General features: G+C 47.9%; 1 protein-coding gene across 5 annotated transcripts in view; it reads left to right on the top strand.

Moving 5' to 3' along the window:
• The window catches only part of VPS15 (protein kinase family protein / WD-40 repeat family protein), a 62,588-nt gene that overhangs the window by 34,772 nt on the left and 5,269 nt on the right, over positions 1-22,547 (top strand). For all 5 annotated transcript variants that reach the window (XM_087386864.1, XM_087386865.1, XM_087386862.1 and 2 more), the window contains 3 exons: positions 3,239-6,154; positions 6,297-6,544; positions 13,421-13,526. In XM_087386864.1, the coding sequence (XP_087242990.1) occupies positions 3,239-6,154; positions 6,297-6,544; positions 13,421-13,526 (3,270 nt within the window). The remainder of the gene's footprint in view (positions 1-3,238; positions 6,155-6,296; positions 6,545-13,420; positions 13,527-22,547) is intronic.

Genomic DNA, 22,547 nt, shown 5'->3' with positions numbered 1-22,547 from the left:
TATGCAATAATATGAGTTTCACGGGATAAGGGAAACTTGGAAAGTGGATGGGTTTGTCCAAAGCCTTTGGTCGAAGGCTATTGTGATTAAACCCAAGGTTAATAGACGACCTGGCATCCAAAAAAGGCCAAACTTATGCAAGATATATTATGTGGATGGTATCATAAAGCATAGTGGCAAGCTAGTTATACCTAGTCAAAATGATCTTAGGTAGAGTGTCATTCGACAGTGCCATGATAACCCGTACGCGGGACATCCAGGTGCCGAGGAGATCTATGATCTCTTGAAGCCAGATTTCTTTTGGCCAAAAGTGAAAAAGCGTATTCATGAATATTTGGCATGGTGTTTCTATTGTCAAGTAAGACAGAACAGATTAAGCCACTTGGCTTTTTACATGACACAAGGTGGTTGACCGTCTTACCAAGATGAGTCACTTCGTTCTAACTAGGGAGTCTATTAGTGCCTTGTGAGTAGTGAAATTCGTATTACAATATTTCGATGCATAGTGTCAAACATGGATACTATATTTACCGGTCATTTTTGGACTGTAGTGTTTTAGGCACTAAGAATTGAGTTGGGAATGAGTAGTAGGGATCAATCTTGAAACGGATGGTTAGATAGAGAGAGTCAACCAGACCATAGAAGATATGCTGAGAGCATATGTATCATTGAGGCAACATACATGTGTAGGAATGAGTCCATTTGAGTTGAACTATGATTATAGACCAACAAATTCAACTACAGTTGGAATACCTCAGAAAGCGCCTAGTGCCTTGAAGTGTGTTGTTTAGATGAGGGAGATGCTAGCACTTGCGAGGGCAAACATCCGCCAAGCTATGGATAGAGCTAAGGTTTATGCAGATGAAAATAGATCTTTCAGAGAATTTAAGAAAGGAGAAAAAGTTTTTCCCAGAGGTCGAGCTGCTAAGTTATCACCCCGATTCTGTGGGCAGTGGTTAATTTTAAAGAGAATAGGCGAGGTGGCCTATAGATTGGAATTACCATAGGATGTAAGGTGCACCCAATGTTTCATGTCTCTTGTTCAAAACAGTTTTTGCACCCAGATGACTCACTAATTGAGGGTATTGTTTTATTTCAAGAGATAGAGGATAATGCAGGACGCAAACCAACACGAATCCTAGATCGAGGAAGAACACAAGTACGCAATCATAAGATTCCCACGGTGCGCATGGCATGGTTTACTTTTGTATACTAGATGTAAAGAGCATTCCTAGATTTCATCATCGAGGACACTGATGCATGAAGAGGGACTCGTACAGGGGGCGAGCGATCTCTTCATAGCAGAATATAAACCTTCTATAGTAGCTCATGTGCCATGTAAAGCATTGTAAATCCCTTTGGGTTAATGAGCTTGATCTTATTGTAATTCGTGGAGATTCCATTCTTGGACACAACATGTTCTAAGATTACTCCATGCTTAACCCTAACACAACATTGGAAGGGTCGCTTGGCATTTCTCTTTTGAGGACTAACCATTGTAAAGAATTCGTTTTTGGCTTTATGTATATGGTCAAAGGGTTTTAATGTTAGGGTCGTGTGATTAGCATGGACTAGAGGGGTCTAAGGCCAAAGACCTAGGTGTCCCTATTTGTGAATTGTGCCTAGGGGTAAAAGAATTTTAATGTATCCCAAGAAGGGGTAAATGGGGACATCTAAATAGGGCTTTAAATAATGGACATGTGGCATCTAGACTTATCTAGGGAATCGGAGGCTTTGTAGAAATACATTAGGAAAATTGAGAGCTCATTTTGGGACCTTTTAGCCCAAAAGAAAAATAGCCTTCCACCAATCAGAGGAGGGCTTACGTAACGTAGGAAAAAATCACAAGGAGGAGAAAAAAAGGAAAAATTTTGAGCTTGTATTTAATAGGGATATATTTTTCATTTATTATATCTGACGTATGTGATTTTTAGTGCATAATTTGATGTTTCTGATATTGCCGGTGCGTCCGGAGCGAGCCAAAACCCCTAGAATGACTCTTGAAGCGCTGAGAGAGACCGAAAAAGGCCAAAAAAGGCTCCAAAAAAAACTGTATAGCAAACACGATTTGGCATGTTGGACAGGAAACAAGCTGTACAACATAACACGATTTGGCGAGTTAGACAGTGTCCAACTGGCCAAATTGTGTTCTGCTGTACAGCTTTTTCTCGGGGCTTTTTGGGCCTTTTCCGAGCCACTGTCTAACTGGCCAAATCGTGTTCTGCCGTATAGGTTTTTTCTGGGCCTTTTTAGGCCTTTTATGTGCCTCGGTGTCCATTCTCAGCATTTCAAAAGTCGTTTTGGGGGTTTTGGCCCACTCCGGATGCGCCAACGATGCCAGAGAAAATTATGCACCAGATTTTCAAAGAAGTTAAGTGGCACGTCTACTTAGAACACCTACCTTGTTAGTTTGCTTTTGATATAATTTATTTTTGAAGCAAAAAAAGAGAGAAATATAGCGATTTCTCTCAAGGCCCCAAAATAAGCTCTGAATTTCCTACTGACATGTGAACCTGAAATCGATATATGAATACAGAGCAAGGCTGGGAGGAGATTCACATGCAATCACACGTGATGTCTTTGTTTTGGTATAGAGTTCTTGGTTTGATCCTTTCAATTATTTTCTCTTTGCTATGCCTTATGAGGTGGACCGATTCTTCGTTAAGGTGGTTACCTCACTTGTATGGAATCTAATATCTTCAATTAGTGCCCTGTTTGTTTTGGTACAATGACATGACAACCTCCTCTTTGTTGGGAGGCTTTGGACTTAAGATTTTGACCATCCTTCTCTATGGGGCTCCTCAAAAGTGGTTGGGCTACCCCTCTTATAGGTAGTCAATGCAGTAGCAAAGCCCTCATAGCTGCGGGGGAAGCTTGTTGAGTAAAACTTATCGAAACTTTTCATCTCCAGGTCTTCACTTATGGAAGGTAACTAATCCCGTGTGACCTTGATCTTTGTGAGACATCCTCTACCTCACGTTAAGTGTGGAGATCTAGTTGCAAAGATTGTGTTTCATCTCTATGACATAAATTAGCTCATAGAACTGTTTGATAGTGCACTGATTTCTCCATTTGCATTCCTAAGTGGGTTTTGACAGTTCCTCAAGTTGTTAAATTTCTTGACGCAGGTGTTTTTGTCTTGAAATTGAGAGAGAGAGAGAGAGAGAGAGAGAAGGGGGGGGGGGGGGGGCATGGCTATCCTCTTAATGACATCCTATCATTTATTTTTTATTGACAGGTTGCAGTACACAAGCAAGAATCCTATGCATCTGAGGATTCTGGTCCTGGACGCATGAGAATTGAAGCATTGAAATGCGAGGGGGTGGTATTGATAGCTTCCTTACTTTGTGCCAGTATTCGGAATGTGAAACTTCCTCAAGCAAGAAGAGGGGCTGTCGAGTTACTTTACAAGTCTTGCCTTTACATAGATGATGATACTCATTTGCAACATGTTTTGCCATATGTGGTGGCACTGCTGTCTGATCCAGCAGCTATTGTCAGATGTGCTGCCTTGCAGACGGTTTGCAATGTATTGTCTTTAGTGCAGAATTTCCCTCCAAGTGATGCTAAGATATTTCCTGAGTATATTCTGCCTCTTTTGTCCATGCTTCCTGATGATCCAGAGGAGAGTGTTCGCATATGTTACGCTGATAATATTCATAAGATTGCAGAGACAGCATGCCGATTTTTAGAATGCTCCCAGTACATGACAGAATTAGGAGTATTGGATAAATCTATGCAGGCAGTCAGGGGACAAGGCATGAGGCTACCTAGTCCTGGCCCACAGCATCAAAATGGCAGATATGATCTAGAACTTTCCCAACTCCGAGAGACTATAGCTCGTGTCATACAGGAACTTGTTATGGGACAGAAGCAGACACCTACTATCAGAAGAGCATTGCTACAGCATGTCGGAAATTTGTGTGATTTTTTTGGTCAAAAGCAGTGCAATGATATTTTACTGCCAATACTTCCAGCCTTTCTTAATGATAGAGATGAGCAATTACGGGCTGTATTCTTTGAGCAGATAGTGCACGTCTGTCTATTTGTGGTACAGACTAGTGTGGAGGCTTATCTTTTACCTTATATTGAACAAGCCTTAAGTGATTTAGAAGAAACAGTCATAGTAAATGCATTGGAGTGCTTGGCAGCCTTGTGTGTAAACAAGTTATTGAGAAAAAGGGTTTTGCTAGGAGCAATGGAGCGCTCTGCCCCGCTTTTATGCCATCCAAGTCAGTGGGTCAAGAGGTCTGCCATTACTTTTGTGGCTTCAGCAGGGGCAAAACTAGAGCTTGTAGACTCTCATGCATTCTTGTTGCCGATACTTTCTCCATTCCTTAGGAGAGAGCCGGTTTCCTTATGCTCCGAGTCTGCTTTATTGGCATGTCTCAAGCCTCCCATGTCACGGGAAGTCTTCAACCGTGTGCTTAGTGATGTGATGCTATCACAGTCAACAAATGAAAGAGCAGACAGTAAAAATTCCAGTTTGTCGTCCAGAACCAAGCAGAGGCCAGGTGTGCAGCAGCTACAACCTAATGCGAGCTCAACAAAAGTTTCAAATGAGCGGCGGAGAGTTGAAAGAGAAGGCATCAATACAACTTCCACTGATTCAAGAATTTCCAAGGTTTCAACTGCAAAGTGGTCTCCTTTTCTCAGTCCTGTTTTACATCAGGACCGTCTGTTCACAGAGCTTGATGATGGGGAGAAAATGAAGGCCATGGAAGGCTATATCCGAAATCTTTCCAGCACGATGCAAAGCCGGATGCACAATTGGGAGATGGAAAACTCAGAGAAACTTCAGAACTCAGTCATCGGGATGAATGCAGGTGTTGGGGCAGGCGTTTATTCTAATTATGATGGCTCATCTGAGGGCATTCCTCTATATTCCGTACCCTTAAGTGAGAAGCGGGCTGAAAGTCAAACATCACTATCTTTTAGTGATGAGTGGAGTAGGATAATTGCTGTACGTCATGGTGCTCAACCTTTTCATATGGCTACCTTATCAGAGAGTCCATTTAGTACACCTATTGTATCTTCTCAGTGGACAGAGGGTCATTCTTCAATGCCAACTGGGATTGACTCTCGGAGACAGCCTGGAATGTCAGGGTCGTTTTCAACGAAATTGATGGGTGGGTCAGTTTATGGAGGCAGTTTAGCTGGCCAACGGAGAGTTTATGAAGTCATCAGGGATGTTAATGGCAGAGAAAGCGATCTTGGATATATGAGTTCCAGTCTATCCTGGCCTGTGGTTGCCAGCAGAGCCAAAGAGAGCGTTGGTCCAGAAATAAGCACGCCAGGATTTGTTTCATCTGCTGATCCGGGATCTGGAATAGTGCAGTCAACTGAGGGAAGCATTGGACAACCCTACTCTGCTTCATCTATGCCTGACAACCAATGGCGTCCTCGTGGGGTTCTGATTGCTCATCTGCAGGAGCATCAGCGTGCTGTGAATGAGGTTTCTGTATCACATGACAATTGCTTCTTTGTTAGTGCATCAGATGATGGGAGTGTAAAGATCTGGGACTGTAGAAGGCTAGAAAGCAATATTTCTTTTAGATCACGGCTTACATATTCTCTTCAAGTAGGGAGGGCTCTTCATGTGAGAACGGTTGGCACGGGGCCCCAAGTTGCTGTAGCATCAAGCAGTGGTGTGGTGCATGTTTTCTGTGTGGATTATGCTGCAAGAGTGGGTGGGAATTTTGAAAGGTACTCTGGATTAGCAGAGGTGAGAAAATTAGAATCTCAAGAGGGAGCAGTGCTATCACTGCAGAGCTACACCATGGATGGCCCGCCTATGCTGCTTTATACTACTCAACGCAATGGCATTCACTTATGGGATTTGAGAGCACAAAACAATGTATGGTCTATGAAGGCAAAACCTTCTCAAGGTTATATCTCTGCCACAGCAGTGGACTCTTGCTATAACTGGCTCATTACAGCAACCTCAAGGGGTGTGCTTACACTTTGGGACCTGAGGTTTCAGATCCCAGTGAACACCTGGCAGCATCCATCAAACTGTCATGTAGAGGGTATGTGTCCTCTACTATCTCAGTCAGATCCAACACTAGCCGTGAGTTCCCGTCCATTTGTATATGTTGCTGCCGGACGCGACGAGGTTGCTCTTTGGAATGCTGAAGATGGGAGTTGTCACCAGGTATCATCTGTGCTTTTAGGAACGATAGATTTGAAGTTTGTTGTTGTCTTAGATTTTGAATTGGTGCTATTGCAACTGAAAAGGAACTTGTGTTTTCATGTTTTTGAACATTAATATGAAGGTACTGCCTTGTATAATTCAGGTCCTGCGAATAGCATCTGATCCATCTGAAGTTTCTGAACCCCCTGCTGCTTTGGCACGGCCTAAAGTTGTTGTTCCTTCTGAATTAAAACGTAATGAAGGCTCTAAGAGAAGTGATTATAGGCTGGATGAGTTGAATGAGCCACCCCCACGGCTCACAGGCGCTCGTGCTTTGTTGATTTCCTCTAGTGGGACTGGCCTTCTTACTGGAGGGACAGACTGTAAAATCCGAATGTGGGATCGATTAAGGTTTGCTTTCCCTCCTTCTTAAGAACTCATCCAAAAGTTGAGATTGGAACCTACACCTATTGGAGAGACAATAAAACGTTTGGGTCAATATCAGTTTGGGATACACGTCGTACAGATGAATAGATTCTGGTTGCTATTTTATTCTGTGATGTATACAATGATAATTGCTTGATTTATTGTATCCTCATTACAGATCCCATATAATAGAAAGTTCATGTGCATAGCGTGCCAGCAAAATAAGCAATGAATTTCCCCCTTAAGTAAAGCAACAAAATCCAACCCTTATGTAGAGAGAATGCTGCTGGCGTTTGTAACATTTAAAACAACATGGAAGGGGCAATGCTTGCTTGCATGAAACAGGGGCAGCACTCTGATACAGGACATAAATAAGATGGCTGACAGTGGCACCCTGTCCAAAGCTCAATGTTATCGAATATCCTGATAGGTCATCTGACCTTGATAATGAAAGGGTTTAGGAGAAAGTGAAACATTAAAGAGAGAACATACTGCAATGTAGAGATCCCATACAATTGAGGAAGATCCAGTTTTAGCCACATGTAGTTAGCATCTTCATCCTTTACCTGAGATAACTCTCCTATATTGGATTCTTTTCATCGAAGCATTAGGGATGCCTTTGTGGCCTTGAGAGCCTTTTGGTGGGCTGATCACAAACATCGTGCAACCTTGCCATGTTCCTTGTACTCCTGAAAATATCATGGCCTATGAAGGCCTGAAAGTTACTGTGGTTCCAACCACATACTGTGACAGATTCACAATGCAACCATGAATAAAGCAGAAGCAAGTATTCACAATAGTAGCTTACAAAACTTGCAGGTCAAAGATTAATGAACAAGAGTAGATCTCTTTCTTTGTGAGATATGCTCGAAGGCAGGCTGAATTAAAAGATGTAAGTTTTGATGTGCTCTTCCAAGCCAAGCTCTCTAAGCATTGAGGTTGGTAGCGTTCACAAGTCCTCCAAGGCTTGAGAAATTGGAATTAGAGCACATGGATTGATAAAGCTCTACATCTCGGGTAGTGTGTCCATATCGAGATTGTTAAACCGCTCATCACCATCACGTGATCATATGTGCATGGCACTAACCTTATAGAGTGCTATAAAGGAAAGGGTTAAATCCCCTAACCCTAACCCTAACCCTAACCCTAAATGGGTTTGTATATATTCTATTTTTTCAACTAAATCTAGTGTACCATTAGTCATTTGTGGTGTGCTCTCTAGCTGTACCCTCTCTCCTCATCTCCACTCTTCTCCTCTCCCCTCTTCATATTTTGTCAATACTTAGCGCAACCCTCTCAGTCGTGGGACAAGAAAGACTTGTTGTGGACGACTTTGGAGTATCGCTGGAGAGGGAAGATTTAAACGGCCTTTTTTTGTCGGTCTAAACACATGTGCTTCCTTGCAAGCAGGCTAGTTCTACACAACAAATTAGATAGGGCTCTTTGCTGTTGAATTGGCGTGCAAGATGTTGCAAGGCTGCCCTAGTTGTCAGAGATAGAGGCTGAGGCATGAGAGGTCATTGATTGCGTGCAGCAGCCCCCAGCTATGCTGTGTTGTAGCTCTTTGGAGACAAGCTTTCCCTCAAACTAGAATGTCTATTCTGTCCCTATCTATCTCTCATAAGGAAACATGGACAGTTTCTCTCTCAATCTCAATTCTCACTCTTTCTCAAAAGGAATCACTCATGAACTTCTCACAAACTCTCGAAGGAGATGAACGGAATTGAACGGAATTTTTCTCTCACGAAAGAGAAAACTCGATCTCTCAAACTATCACTCTCTCTCATACTCTCTAATACGGATCGCAATGCCTCGACGGAAGGCAAGGATGCTCTGATACCATGACAAAATATGAAGAGGGGAGAGGAGAAGAGTGGAGATGAGGGGAGAGGACATAGCTAGAGAGCACACCACAAATGACTAACTGTACACTAGATTTAGTTGAAAATGTAGAATATATACAAACCCATTTAGGGTTAGGGCATCTAACGCTTTCCTTTATAGCACTCAGGGCACTAGGGCTGCCCACTAGGACCTTTCCTTTTTCTTTTTGTGGCTGGGGCAATGCAGTATTTCCTTTGGTCATACAACTGCTATGGGATGCACATTCGATCCAACAAGAGTTGTTGGCTTTAAGTTGCTGACCGATTGTTGTTGGCTTTAAGTTTGTAGATAGCACAATCTTGTTTGTGAAGGGTTCATACGGGAGGTATACTCTCTGACATTAGGTTCCATGATCAAGTGGAACAAGTTGGTTACTTTCTTCACAACGCTAGAGGAGTTTCAGGTTTGCGGGGCAGATGTTGGTTTTGGTTGGATTCCTTGAGGATAGATGACGAGACACCTGGGCTGCTAGGTGGGACTAGACATCTTAGTGGAGCAATAAATTGCTGCCATTGTAGAGAAAGAAAGAAAGAAAGTCTATTAACGTCCACTGGAGACCAAAAGGTCTATGGGACAGCAAGAAACCCTCTAGTACATGGCAGCTCCCAAGGAGTGCAAAAAGCAACCCACATTATTTTAGAGTACCTACATAATAGTCTGAAAGAGTAAACAGCCATACATCAATTTAAGACTGAGAGTCTTATGGTTGTGATTTGAACTCCTTGATTAGGGCTACGCCTTCACGGTAAACTGCCCATTTTCCATCCTTTCTGGCAGCCTTGACTTTAGCTAATTCAGTTGCCTTATTCTTGAGTTGAGCCTATGTAAGCTCCTCTGCTATCCATACTTTGGTTCCCTTCAGCTTGTAAGATTGTCAAAGAAGCTTGATCCGCATATCTTTTGACTTCAGTGTAAGGATTGCATGACCTTTATGGTGCATAATAGAAGTTGGTATGGAGTCGTCATCATCCTGATCATCATCATCCACCCATTCAATGTTGGGCAAGCTTGCTTTGATCTTTGTCAATATGTGTCCTCCTCTTTGTACCAATCGTTTGGGAGTCCCCCTATTCTAATCTTCAGCGCATTATCACTTCTAGCTTCGTGTTCTTTGATCTCTGCTTGAATATCATACTTACTTGCTTTGGTGTCCACTTCCACAATCACTTTCTTCTTAGCAGTTTGTACTTCAATGTGAACAAGATCTTTGACTGTAGAGACTAGCTACGGGGTAGGGGGGGAATCCTTACAAGATTTTACAGCCTCACCAGGCCCTTCCAGAACGTGAAGTCGAGCCTTTACTTCTGCCTGTTCCAATCGTAGCTCTCTCACTGCCTGCTGCAGATAAAAAATCTGATCCTGTTGCCCAAGGATGGGTCGTTTTGAGCCTTCTTGTTGGTAATTTCGTGCATAAGGAGAGGGTGTCATGCCTACAACTTTGGAGTACCTAGTCCTGATGGAGGTTGAAGGAGTTGAGGGGGACTTGGAGGAGAGGGTAGGCCAGTCCATAATTGGTTGTTTGTTGAAACCCCTAGCTGAACCTAACCCCCGGGTTGGGTTGGGTTGGGGGGTTAGCCCAACTTGGGGTTAGGGTTAGTGTGTTTGCTGCTGACAGGTTGCTAACGGGTGACGGGATTGTACGAACGAAGAAGTATGGACGGAGGGGTACGGACGGGACTGTATGGGTGGGAGAGGTATGGACGAGAGAGAGAGAGAGAGAGAGTGGAATCTTCAACTAAAATCTTGTAGAAAAAATTTCTGCAAACTCTCTCTCTCTCTCTCTCTCTCTCTACAAACACACTAGGGCCCGGGACAAATCGTCGGGCTGAACCCCCCCGAAGGCTTTATTCATGAAGAGAGAATCTCTTTACAATAGTTCAGCGTGGAGCTGATCATACATATTTTCATTTTACAAGAGCTTCAAGCTCATTTCAAAATGGCAACATGCCACTTGTCAAAAATCTAGACTAAATCCTATTACATGCCTCTAATGGCAATTTTTGGGATCTTCGTAGCACTTGGTCACGCGGGTGGCCTTCGAAATGCTTGCTACGCTCCAAATTGCTTGGGTCTTTCGCCCCTCATAGTACCTGTAACAATTAATTAAAGCACGCCACCATGGTACCCATTAATTGTTAGCGCTTTGCATGCAAATAATAAACTGTGGACTAATCCTAGTCACAGGTGGGCGTCCCCACTGAACAAACATGTGAACAAAACATAGAACACCAAAGTCAACCCTCTTAGTCGTAATTAAGGAGCTTTGACCAATGGTCGTGGCGCCTTAAAAATGGCCAAGTCTCTCCAACCGAAGCTGGCACATCTCTCCAACCGAAGTTGGCACAACTTGGTTAATTGTAGTTAACCCTCTTGGCGCAAGCCAAGTCTCGTTGACCGAAGTCAACACTCTCTGACCGTAGTCAGCTCTGTGGTTCTTTGGTTAACCGCAGCTAACCCTCTGGTAGTATCTTTAACCGTAGTCAATTCTTCGACCATTAAAAGAACTCTTTGACCATAATTAACACATATAAAAACTCTTTAATTATGATCATATAAATGGTCAATTGTACTTTGACTTAGGATATTTACATGGTGGTGAGAGAGAGAGAGAGGCTGAGCGGGTGAGGGGGGCTGAGGCGGAGAGGCTGAGTGGAGGGGAGGCGGAGCGGGTGAGGGGTGGCTGAGGCGGAGAGGCTGAGCGGAGGGGCTGAGAGAGAGAGAGAAAGAGAGAGAGAGAGAGAGAGAGAGAGAGAGAGAGAGAGAGAGAGAGAGAGGCTGAGCGGGTGAGGAGAGCGTTTGGTGTGTGAAGCTCCTTTACTAGAGTTGGGTAGTCTCCATGCAGGAGAGAATTGGTGATAAACTTGGATATGGTTTGGTATATTGCCTCTTGTTGGTGCTTTCAAAGGGATGCATGGATCAGCTTAGACAATTAGTTTCCTATGGGTAGGCTTGGATGGCGCATGGAATACCTCGGTTAGTGTCACCTGGAAGACAATGATTTTGCCCTAGGCAAAGGGGTATTGGTAGATGACTGTAGTTGGATGTGTCAGCATGGTGCCCCTCACCTAGCTATAGGAGCAGGTGCCACACAAGGTCTCACCAAGTTTTGGTCTTGTCTCTGCACTAGCCTTTGCCCAAAGAAGGCATCGACTCTCATAGCATGGGGCTTGTAACTGCAGTGCTGCATGGGATCTTGAGAATATAGCCCAATGCCTGTGGAGCTGTTTGGTGGCATGGAGGATTCGGCTGCGCTCTCTTAAGATAGTGGCTAGGATCGATGGATACGGTGAGTCTTCACTTGGGGCACGGTAGCTTGGGTGAAAGGGGCGTCATGCTTTCCCATTAAGATGGGTATCTCCAGCCTAAGGATAGATGGACTGAGTGTCACCTGCTAGGACATTCAAGTTGCGGTCCCACCCTCTCAGTGGAGTCTCGAATTCCAACCAGAGGATGGTGTTTGGGAGACTATCCCCAGCATCACGACCTGGAATATCTGGGTAGAGTGCTGCCGTTTAGTGATGGGGGCTCAGCAGACACGTCCTGCAGCCACCCCCATCAACCATGGCATGATACCATCTGTACCCTTTGAGCCACATTGGAGCAGAGTACGGAGAGGTCTAGGGAGTGTTTATGCACGCCATCGCGTGTAGGCACTTTTTATATTCTCAGGGACCGAGGAAGACGTTGGGTGTATAGCCCTCGACCCTGGTTATTGGCAACTATTTCTAGGCTACCCTAGGCATTGAGCTAGAGCAGGCTGCATAATCACCAGTTTTTCGCGTCTAGTCGGCACTCAGCATGAGATTCCTGCAAAATTATTTTGTTTGCTTTCGAAATTCTATGAAGGGGATCGGCATCCCAATTGGAGGTTCCATTAGGGTAACCAATGTCAAAAGTCGATCTTTTGCATGAGTTCAAGCCATCTTGTTCAAGCTGATAATATATGCATTTCAAGAATGATGATTTGGCTATGCAATACATTTGGAACCAGGAAATAATGTCGCGACTTCTCATGCATGAACAACTGTAAGCCCTTTTCCTTGTGTGTGATATCTCATTTGCGTCTCGGTGAAGTATTGATTTTGAAAAGCCATAGTTCTCCTATCATGATGCAAGGCAGCTCCAATCGCCTAATCTCTTATGTTTGTTTCAATCATGAAAGGTTTACTAGGATCAACTAGCAATAACATGGTATGCAGTAGTAACTAGATACTTTTAAGTTTTGAACTCTTATGTAGTCTGTCATTCCATTGTGTAGGAGGGCTAGGTCTACGTATCTTGCTTCACACTTACACTTCCTTAAGAAGCTGAGTCAAAAGGGAAACATAGTCTTCAAAAGAAATCCTTAAAGTCTCTTCACCTTTATATGATGAGAGGATTGGCCGGTTTCAAACCCTCTTGGAGCTTTTGTTCATCAATTTGCACTCTGTCAGCAAATTGCTTACCAAATATAAAAGTTTTTGCCTAAGGGTATTACTGATATTGAAGGAACATATACAGAGGGAAACACAAATAACATAGTAAGTTGTGACGACTATTGACCCAGTAGATGTACTTCTTAAGATTGCATAATGTACCTTGCATCAAGCGTTCTGATGGTCTATGTCTGTGATAATTCATTAAGACAAGTCACAATCTCACGACTTTGGCTATTATTTTTCTATTGCAAAGTATAGCACTCCCACCCATGCATTTAAATCAGAAAAATATACATCAAACGTCAATGTGTGTGTACCTATTGTGACTTTTCATAAGCTATGATCAATGAAGAGTGTCAAGGTTTGGTATTTTAATATTGTACGTTCCTTTTGTCTAAATAGTGTGCTGCATTTATCTTACAATGCTGTTAGATTAAATTGTTTGTTGATAGCCTCTTTATCAGCAAAATTTCTTTCCTGTTTGGTTGTTAGTCTGCTTCTAAACAGAAATTTTCCATTTTACTCTGAATCCTCACACTCAGATTGTTTCCCATAACAGACCGGATCGGAGCTACTGTGTTTGTGGACCTCTCATGAAAAGCTCAACTACCTCAGAGACGTATACATATGATAGCAGGGTAGTTGCAGGTGTTCAGGTTGTGCAGGTAATCTCATCTATGACTCTCTATCGATTGCTCAATAACCAGTAGACGAGTTAAATGGATGCTCACATGCAGTAAGCTTGTGTGTTTATACAATGATGACGACTAAAGAACTGTAGGTGACTAGAAAATATGAGCCATTCCCTTACTTTCTTCTTATGTTGTGTGCTGAGCCATTCCCTTACTTTCTTCTTATGTTGTGTGCACACATGTGACCACTAAGAACTGTAGGTGACTAAAAATATGAACCATTCCCTTACTTTCTTCTTATGTTGTGTGCTGAGCCATTCCCTTACTTTCTTCTTATGTTGTGTGCACACATGTGACCACTAAGAACTGTAGGTGACTAAAAATATGAACCATTCCCTTACTTTCTTCTTATGTTGTGGGGACGGGGGTGTGGGTGGGTCAGGGTGAATGCATGCTTGTGCACATGTGGATGTGTGTTTTGAAGGGTGGCATAAGGGCCACAAATGCAAAAGAGGTGGTGTCCTTGTGTTTTTCCCAGTAGACTGGTTTGGTAAGGTTTTTACAATCGCCACTCAGGTGGCTCAACATGTTGCCTTGTGTGATCAAATTACATGAGTCATAGCATTTGGTTTATGTATGACAGTATATCAGTTCAGCTATTTCTCAAAGGCTGTTATATCCCTACTAAACAACAGATTAGGGAAGAAGTCCATCCCCTAATAGAGAAGCTATTTAGGTGGAGGGAGCGGGGGTTCTTGCTCATGTGGTGTGGACGGATGAGGTACGAAGTGGAGCCACGGGAGAATAGAGATAGAAGGCAACAAAGTTTATATTGGAAGGAGGGGGGGTTGGCTACCAAGGGCAGGGGGAGGTGGTGTCCCCACTTTGGGTGCTCCTCAGAACTAATCCGAAACCTGGATTCTGGAATGGGTAATGCCAGCCATCAAAGTGTCGGAACCTTTGTATGCTGTCTGGGGGACCAAATCCACCGCTCAGCTGAGGATAGAGGAGATAACCTTGGCTAGCAATGGCTCTGGTGATGACTGGCATCGTTGAGAAAGGACGTTAGTAATAGTTACGCCAGCCCTCAAACTTGGATTGCATTTATATGACCTTGTAACATGTCTTGGATCCTCCTAAGGTCAGTGATAGTCCCAATTGGATTGGTCACCTGAGGGGTGGTCTGCAGTGGTATGTGATTATACGGATACTATGGATGCATCAGCATTCCAATAGTGGAATTCAAACCTATACTATTGACCATGGACTAGAACAATTGATATGTGGTGGTTAACTTTTCATAAGATGAACAAAAAATTGCTTCTGAGAAGCAAGAAAAGCAAATACAGAGTCATATTATTTATTTACTGAGAAGAATTGATATTGTTAAAGTCAAAATCTACTTAGATACTTCCCATAATACCTTGGAGGGTTATTGGATGTATTCCATGATTTTCACGGATACTACTTTATAGATACTACCTTCAGAATCCAGTTCATGTTAAGAAGTAAAGTCCAAGAATCATGGAATAGATTACATTTCTGGTTTTGTTCTTTTTAACTTGATTTATGAGGACAGAAGTCTAGATAACTAAAGAAGGATGTTTTGTGTCTAATAGGACTAATCAAGGTCTAACCATGATTGGATAATCTCCTCTGGAGGTAGACCTGTTGGTGAGGGAGCAGCAGCTAGAGAAAGGGGAATGTGGTTGGTATGGGACACACGTCTTGACCTTGAGGCTGGCTAGCTTCCCACGGTGATGGAGACCTCAGGCTCAATGGTGGCTCGATTTACTGAGCCTACGGCTGGGAGGTGAGCTGTTCGGCTACACCCCTATGGGTTGTTTTGCGGGACTATCCCGTGGTACTCAGGATGCTGGCTTGGAGTGGTACCCCACTGAGGTCAGAAGTGACTTGACCTGATTGGGGTTATTTCATTTGGTATCAAAGCCAGCTTCGAGCTGGTAGTATCCTGCTGCTTTTGGGAGAGTAAATTCCATCTGGTGTGTTCATCCTTGTGTATGATGCACATGTTCGCGGCAGAAATAGCTAGAAGAGGATTGAGAAAACCCTATTGGACAAGCATATTTTTTTTGCGCAAAAAGTAGTGCTAGTTATATTACTTGAAAGCGAGAGTACAAGAAGGCCTAAAGGCCAGCAGGCTGCTATCACAAAATGGATACAGCCCGAGGAGCCAAAATGCTAATTACAAGCCTCTCAGGGCATAATCATCGGAGAGTGGACAAACAGCCACGGTGGGGGGGTGTAATGCCACTGAAGACTCTGAGCAGAGTGCTGGAAGAACAACTCCCGGTGGTCCCAGTCGCGAAGGAAGTGCCGTCTCTTTTCCTTCCCTGCCCGGGACTCCCCCTGAATCTGATCCCACTGACCCTTGAGCGTGTGAACGATCGTGCTCCAAATGTCTGCTAGGGTCTGGGTAGCAGAAGAAGTCTGATCTCCTACGGTCTGCGCGCATCTGGAAGTCCAGATATGCCAGCCTGCAATGCTCCCTATGATCTCCCAAACTGGGTGCCGAGTCATCGCTCCTGCATCTGTCTCTGTCAAATGCCAAGGGAAGCTGTCCATGTATGCCCAAGTGGCCTGCGTGATGAAGAAGACGGGATCCTGCCTAGAGAACTCATAAGCCAAGTGATGCCCCATCTCAGTGCTGCACCAGCAAACGGCTCCCCAAGTGATCGGTCCTAGCTCGGGTAAGATCCCCATGACTCCCTTCCAAACTGTCTGCGCATGCGAGCAGCTCCAAAGGCAGTGCTTCAGGGACGACTCCTCCTGAAAGCACATCTGGCAGTGCCCCTCCTGCCCCATCTGCCTCAGCCAACTGCCAACTGGTAGCCCCTTGTGTGCCACCATCCAAAGGAAGTAAGAGATCTTCCTCGGCCGCCAGCTAGCCCAAAGAGTCTTCCAGGAAGTGCGAAGAAAGGCCAGAGATATCCCATGGGCATACCAACTATGTGCCTGTGTGGGTAGCCCGCGCTGGAGAGCCCCAAGAGCACGCCTACCCGTGTGCGCACTGTAAGAGAAGAAGGGGGTAGGGTTCTCTGAGGTCTCCAATGGTGGCCAGCGCCACTCCCCTGGGTCCCACTCCACCTCTGTCAAGGAACGGCCCTCCCATATCCAGAGTCTCCAATCCTGGTCCCACATAATCAGGGGGTCTATATGCCACGTCTTCCCTTGCAGCCCTACAATGCGAAGGCGCTGCCAGGGAAGCTGGGGGTCGATCACGGCCTCTGCTGTGTAGGCGGCTATCATCGGCGACGGAGAAGAAGTGTATCGAGGAGTCCGAGAAAAGGTCTGCAACCACCAAAGGAATGCCCCGTGGAGTGAACTGTCCTAGCCACCTCTCATCTCCCAGGAAGGGCTGTCCGGTGACCATGGGAATCCTCCAACCTGCAGGAATGGCAGCATCAATATCCGCTCGCCGAGCTTGGATCCCACGTGCCGTACCTACTGCTGCTGCCAGCTCGCCAGGGCTCAGCTGGCTGTAGACGTCCCTCCAAACCCGGAGCGAGCGTGCGGGCCCACGCGCCCAGAGCGCCCAAGGGATATGGGATCTCTCTCCAAGTTGGCGACCTGTATCATCTGTCACCTGGCTGCTCCAGATCAGGGGCTGTCTGTCTATCTCCTCTCGGCAGCTAGGGGGAACCTGGGAGAGGCTGTCGCAACTTCCTCCAGACCGAGACGAGGCTACGGAGGAAGGGGGAACGGGGCTGAGTCAAAGGGGCAGAAGTGAAGATCCACCAGATAGATGGCTGCCAAACACCCCCTCTCTGGGGGGTACACGCGCTGAGACCATGCTGAAGCAAGAGCTTCCACGTGTGCCCTCCTGGGGTCAGACCGCGGATGACTAACTTGCCAAGTAGTGCCTGACTCTGCAATTCTGGATCTATGATGCCAAGGCCGCCCTTTGTCGGGGGAGAATGACCGTCTGCCAGGTGACCCTCGCTCTGGTGGTGCCGGAACCGTCTGAACTAGACCAGAGGAAGTTCCACACCAGTCTCCTCAACTGGGCTACACATGATCTTGAGAAACACCAGCAAGAGGCCACATACCAAGCAGTGGCAAGAAGGACCTTGTTGACCACAAGGGCCCTGCCTGCCAAGGATAGCCGAGCCGTGCTCTAGAAAGCAAGCTTCCGTCGTATGGAGGCTAGGACCGGCAAGAACTGTTGAGCCGGCGTGATGTCCAGGCCTACGTGGAATCCCAGGTAACGTGTCGTCTGTCCTCTAGGGATCCAGCGAAACCCTAGGAAAATACCCCACTGTGAGTTGGCTCCCGGATCCGTAAGAAAACCAACTGACTTATGCCAGTTGATTTTCGCCCCAGCCGCAAGGCAAAAAATCTCTAGGGACAGTCTCACTCGCTCCAGTGACTCGACATCATCCTGCACATATAGGGCTGTGTCGTGTGCATACTCGGAGTCCAGAAGCTTTGCATCGTCTCGAATAGGGAGACGCATCCCGCGAAGACCAGTGGTACGGGCTCGAAGGAAGTGGGTCATGGCCTCCGCAAAAAATAGGAAGAGGTAGGGCGCTAGCAGACAGCCCTGACGCACTGAGCGCTCGAGTGTGAATCTCTCCCCCATCCTGCCGCTGATGATAACCCGGCTAGAGGCCGACCTGTAGAGGCTAGCAATACCTCTGATCCACTCGTCCGGGAAACCGAACCGAGAGAGTGTACCTTCCAAGAAGGACCAGTCTACCCTGTCGTACGCCTTCTCAAAGTCGAGAAGGAGTATGGCAAGGTGCTGGCCACTGTGCTGGGCCCATTCCGTCGCCTCTGAGAAAGTGAAAATGTTGTCCAAAATGCTGCGATCTTGGACAAAACAGTATGGGTGTCATGAATCAAGTCATGTAGCAGGGGGCGGATGCGGCTACTGATCATCTTGGCGAGGATTTTGTAGGCGGTCGGGAGGAGGGTGATAGGGCGCCACTGTCTGATCTCCTAACGGTCCCCCCCTTTGGGGATGAGGCAAATCAAGCCTGTCGCAAGGCTCTCTGGCATTTGCCCGCTGGAGAAGATATGCTGGAAGGCTGCTAGCAAGGGCCGGTGGATCTGCTTCCAAAAGGTGGTGAAGAAAGCTCTGGAGAGGCCATCCTCACCTGGGCATTTCTGCCCATCAATAGCGCTCACTGCATCCTGCATCTCCACCACGGTGAAAGGGGCGAGAAGGGAGTCACTCATGCTAGGCTGCACGAGTCGCAGTGTAGACCTCCACACCTCCTTCCTGCATAGGCGGCCACGAGGGTCTGGGGGCTCCCGCTGGAACAATGATCTGTAGAAATCTGTCGGCAAGTCCCGGACCTCGTCCGGACCTGTCCTGACACTACCATCCTGCGCTCTAAGAGATCGGAGCTGTTCCCCTGTTGACCTGTGTCCATGAGTCCTGAAGAACTCTCTGCACATCCTGTCGCCTTTCCTAGCCCAGAAGGACTTGGAAGCATGAAATGAGAACTCTCAGCGACGCTGGGTGATCTCCTCTAGCATGGCTCGGGCCCGAACCTCCTGCTATCTGAGCTCCTCAGAGCCTGGAGAAGACTGCTGCATCCACTGAATCGAAGCGAGATCTCGTCTGAGACCCCTCTCCTTCGCCCAACACTGCTGCCTGACCTGAATCGCCTTCTGCTGACAAATGAGGCTAGACTCAGCAAGCACCTGAGTGCTGCCATATCCCCGGTGGGGTCCCAATCCTGCTCCCACAGGTCCACTATTCTGCTGTGAACCGCTGCTCTGGAGTAGATGGAGTCTGGGATCCAGCATGAGTGTGGAGGTGAGGAGTGAGAGGCTGAGTCCAGGACTAGGATGACATGGGCATGGTCTGAGAGTGTCGTCCCTGGAACCACTCCTGACTCTCCACCTCTGCCAAGCGCCCAATCGCTGACATAGAAACGGTCCAGCCGCTTCAGAAGTCTACCTCCCTCCCTCCTGTAACCCCAAGAGAAGTCCAGACTCCTTATCCATCTGCGAAAGGAAGGCTCCCTCCAGCTGTCCTGACCTCCCACTGCGAATAGGAAGGAATCCCAATCTGCCTGCTCTGCCTGAGCTATACCGAGAAACTCTGGGCCCCGTCCCTGCTGATCCTCTAGGGTCTCAAGGTTGTTGAAGTCCCCTCCTACAATCCAAGAGTCCATCTCTGGCAACAAGTCTGTCAAGGATCTCCAAAAAGCGGCTCTCCGTCTGAGATCGGTCGGGGCATAGATATTGAGGATGTCGATACGGGATCCCTCAATATTCAAGCCCACCCAAAGCGCACGTCCTGGGATCAGAGTGCCAAAACCACACACATGCTGAACTAGAGAAGCGTCGATGGAGGTACAGACACCCCCGCTCCTCCCCTGCTCGCCAATCGAAGGTTCCCAGTAGGTGTGGGAGCGTCCTGTGAGGACCTTCCCATAAATACTGGTCTGAGAAGCCGAAAGCTTGTGTTCCTGCAGTAGGAGCACATCTACCCTTCCCACCAAGGCTAGCTGGAGCTCCTGTCTGAGCACCATCTTCCTGGGGCCGCAGGTTCCTGATGAGTGGAACCCGTTGACGTTCCAAGAGATAATGCGTATATTCATGAGGGAAGGTGGGCCACAAACAGCTGTCTGCTTGCGGTCGATGTCGAAGTAGTCGGAGGATGTCCAGTGTGCAGACGAAGGCGCTTCTGTGAGGGTTTCAAAGGAGAGGCCGGATCATCAGACCCATCCTCTAAAACCTTCAACAGAGGGGAGAGGCCCTTCGTCCCGTGGTGGTAGGCTCTCTCTAACCAGCTCGATGCCTCTGCCAGGGAAATATTGTAGAAGCCCGCTACCTCTGAGGTCCTCCACGGGCGGAGCCCTGACAGCAAAGGCAAGTTTCGAGATGGCTTCTTGATATATTGAGGGACAGCAAACAAGATCAGCCTTTTGCTGCCAGGCCCACTCCAGAGGTGGCCGAATAATGACCAGGAGTCGGAAACGTTTGGCGCTGTGGCGCCATCTCAGACGAACGTCACCCTCCTTCCACTGTTGCTGAAGAAGCTCCGCTGCTCTGCTACCGATCCAGTCCTGCACCTGCTCCTGGGACTAATCTCGTATCGTCTCCCAAACATTTTCATTCGTCCATTGCTCATTCCCTTCACTGGAGATAGTGAAGGAATAGCTAGGACCATCGTGAGGGGCAAGGATGGACACCTTACCCTCCGCCCCCTTGCGGAGGAAGAAGATGCTGATGTCTAGGCATGCAGGGAAGGAGCCAATACCCGCTGCATCCAAATAATCCCAAGGTCCTGCTCGATAAAACTCCAAAGGAAGAGCTCTAGGAGCAGCCCTTGGGCGTGGGGACGAGGATGAGGAGTCTGAACCAGAGAGAGGGGTGCTGGCCATCTGTGGGGAAGGGCCTCTCTCCTCCGCCGGGCCAAGAGGGATAGGCGTGGGGGAGGTCTGTGCTGGCTTCGGGGCTGCAGGTGGCTCAGGCGGAGAGGGGGGTTCCCTCTAGATCATGCTCGAGGAAGAGAGTGGAGCGGAAACCACCGGTGCTGGGGGGGATCCTAGAGGGGGTGGGGGTCGGGGGACCGAGGAGGAGGGGGGAGGGGAAGGAGGGCGGGGTGAAGGATGAGGGGGAGGCTGGCTGATCTTCTCCTTTCCCTTCTCCTTCCCCTTACCGGGCTGCTGATGAGTAGTGACCACAGGGGGGGGCTCTTGCTGTAGATGGGAAGGCTTTTTGGGTCCTGCTTTGTTTCCCTTCTGTTTTCTTTTGACCTCCGTCCAGCCTTCCCCTTCGGGAGGGGGTGTCGCTGACTGGTGGGGGGGATTCTGAGTTGCCTGAACGGGGGCCTTCTGAGGTTCTGTACCCGTGAAGCGAGGGTAGGAGCGCGCCTGGTGCCCGAAGCCATGGCATCTCAGACACTGATTTGGGCGACCAGTGACCAGAATGCGCTGCGTTCACCACACCTTTGTCCGTCTCGATCTTGAACTCCGAGGGGATGCTCTGCGGATCGAGGACTGCCACTTTGACACGTGGCACCCCTTGGGCTGCCGCCGCATCAACGTAGGTGTCCTGCATAAGCCAGCCAAAGTGCGCCCCTAGGTCCTTGATGATCGAGCGAAGCTCGGTTGCAAGACCTGGGAAGATGAGGGTAACTGGATGGCGAGGAATGCGAAAGCGGGCATCGAAGTCCGCTATTTTGAAACCCCTGTACCATGGGACCATGAGGATGATCTTCCCACCCACAGAAGTAGGGGATCGCCTGACCATATCGCTCGCAGCCTGTGCTGAGGAGAGCTTGAGCCAGAAGATGCCACGTCCCATGAGTGCAACCTCCTCGATGTGACTGTCCTCAAGGTAGAGGGTGGACTACAACCAGTCCCTGATGTCTGCTCGTGAAGGGGAGTAGCCAATGACTCTCCCATAAACGGATGTTTGGGAGAAGTCCGTGGCGGCCTGCTTCACCAAGGAGACCTGGTGCTCTGTCAGTGTTACGCGATAGGGTGATGGAGGGGGGGGTCCATCTGGGCCACCGGTTCCGGGCACGTGGCCGCCATATCGCACTAACTAACTGCGAACGCTCCAAAGTCGGGGCAAGGGGAAGGAAACGGAAGAGGCGGGGATGGGGGATTGAGGCGGGGGGGGGGGAGAGGGAGGGATGGAGAGGTATGGGGAGGCGGGGGGGGGAGAGAGGTGGTGACAAAGGGGCGGGTGGCGGAGGAAGGAGGAGGAGAAAGAAAGGGGGGGGGCAGCGTAGCGCAGGGAGGGTGAGAGGAAGGGGAAGGGGAGGTGTGGCAGCGCCGCACGAGAGGGGGCGGGGAAATGAGGTGAGGAAGGGAAGGGAGGGGAGGGGGGGGGGCAGCGTAGCGCCGTAGCAGGGAGGGGCAGGAGGGGGCGGGGGGGTGGTAGCACAACGCGAGGGGGGGGAGGCGGGTGGGGGAGCTGAGTGCGGAGAGGGGAGGAGTGGAGAGGAGAGGGGAGGAGCGGAGCAGGGGGGGAGCGACGGGCGGAGAGGGGAGGAGCGGAGCGGGGAAGCGGGGGCGAGCGGAGCGTGGAGAGGGGAGGAGTGGAGCGACGGGCAGAGGGGGA

This window comes from Dipteris shenzhenensis, chromosome 16, assembly GCF_047967505.1.
Source record: "Dipteris shenzhenensis isolate YYH24624 ecotype China chromosome 16, Dip_SZ_1.0, whole genome shotgun sequence".
Classification (NCBI taxonomy): domain Eukaryota; kingdom Viridiplantae; phylum Streptophyta; class Polypodiopsida; order Gleicheniales; family Dipteridaceae; genus Dipteris; species Dipteris shenzhenensis.
Note: the sequence above shows the minus strand (reverse complement) of the source record. Positions and strands in the feature narration are given on the sequence as shown.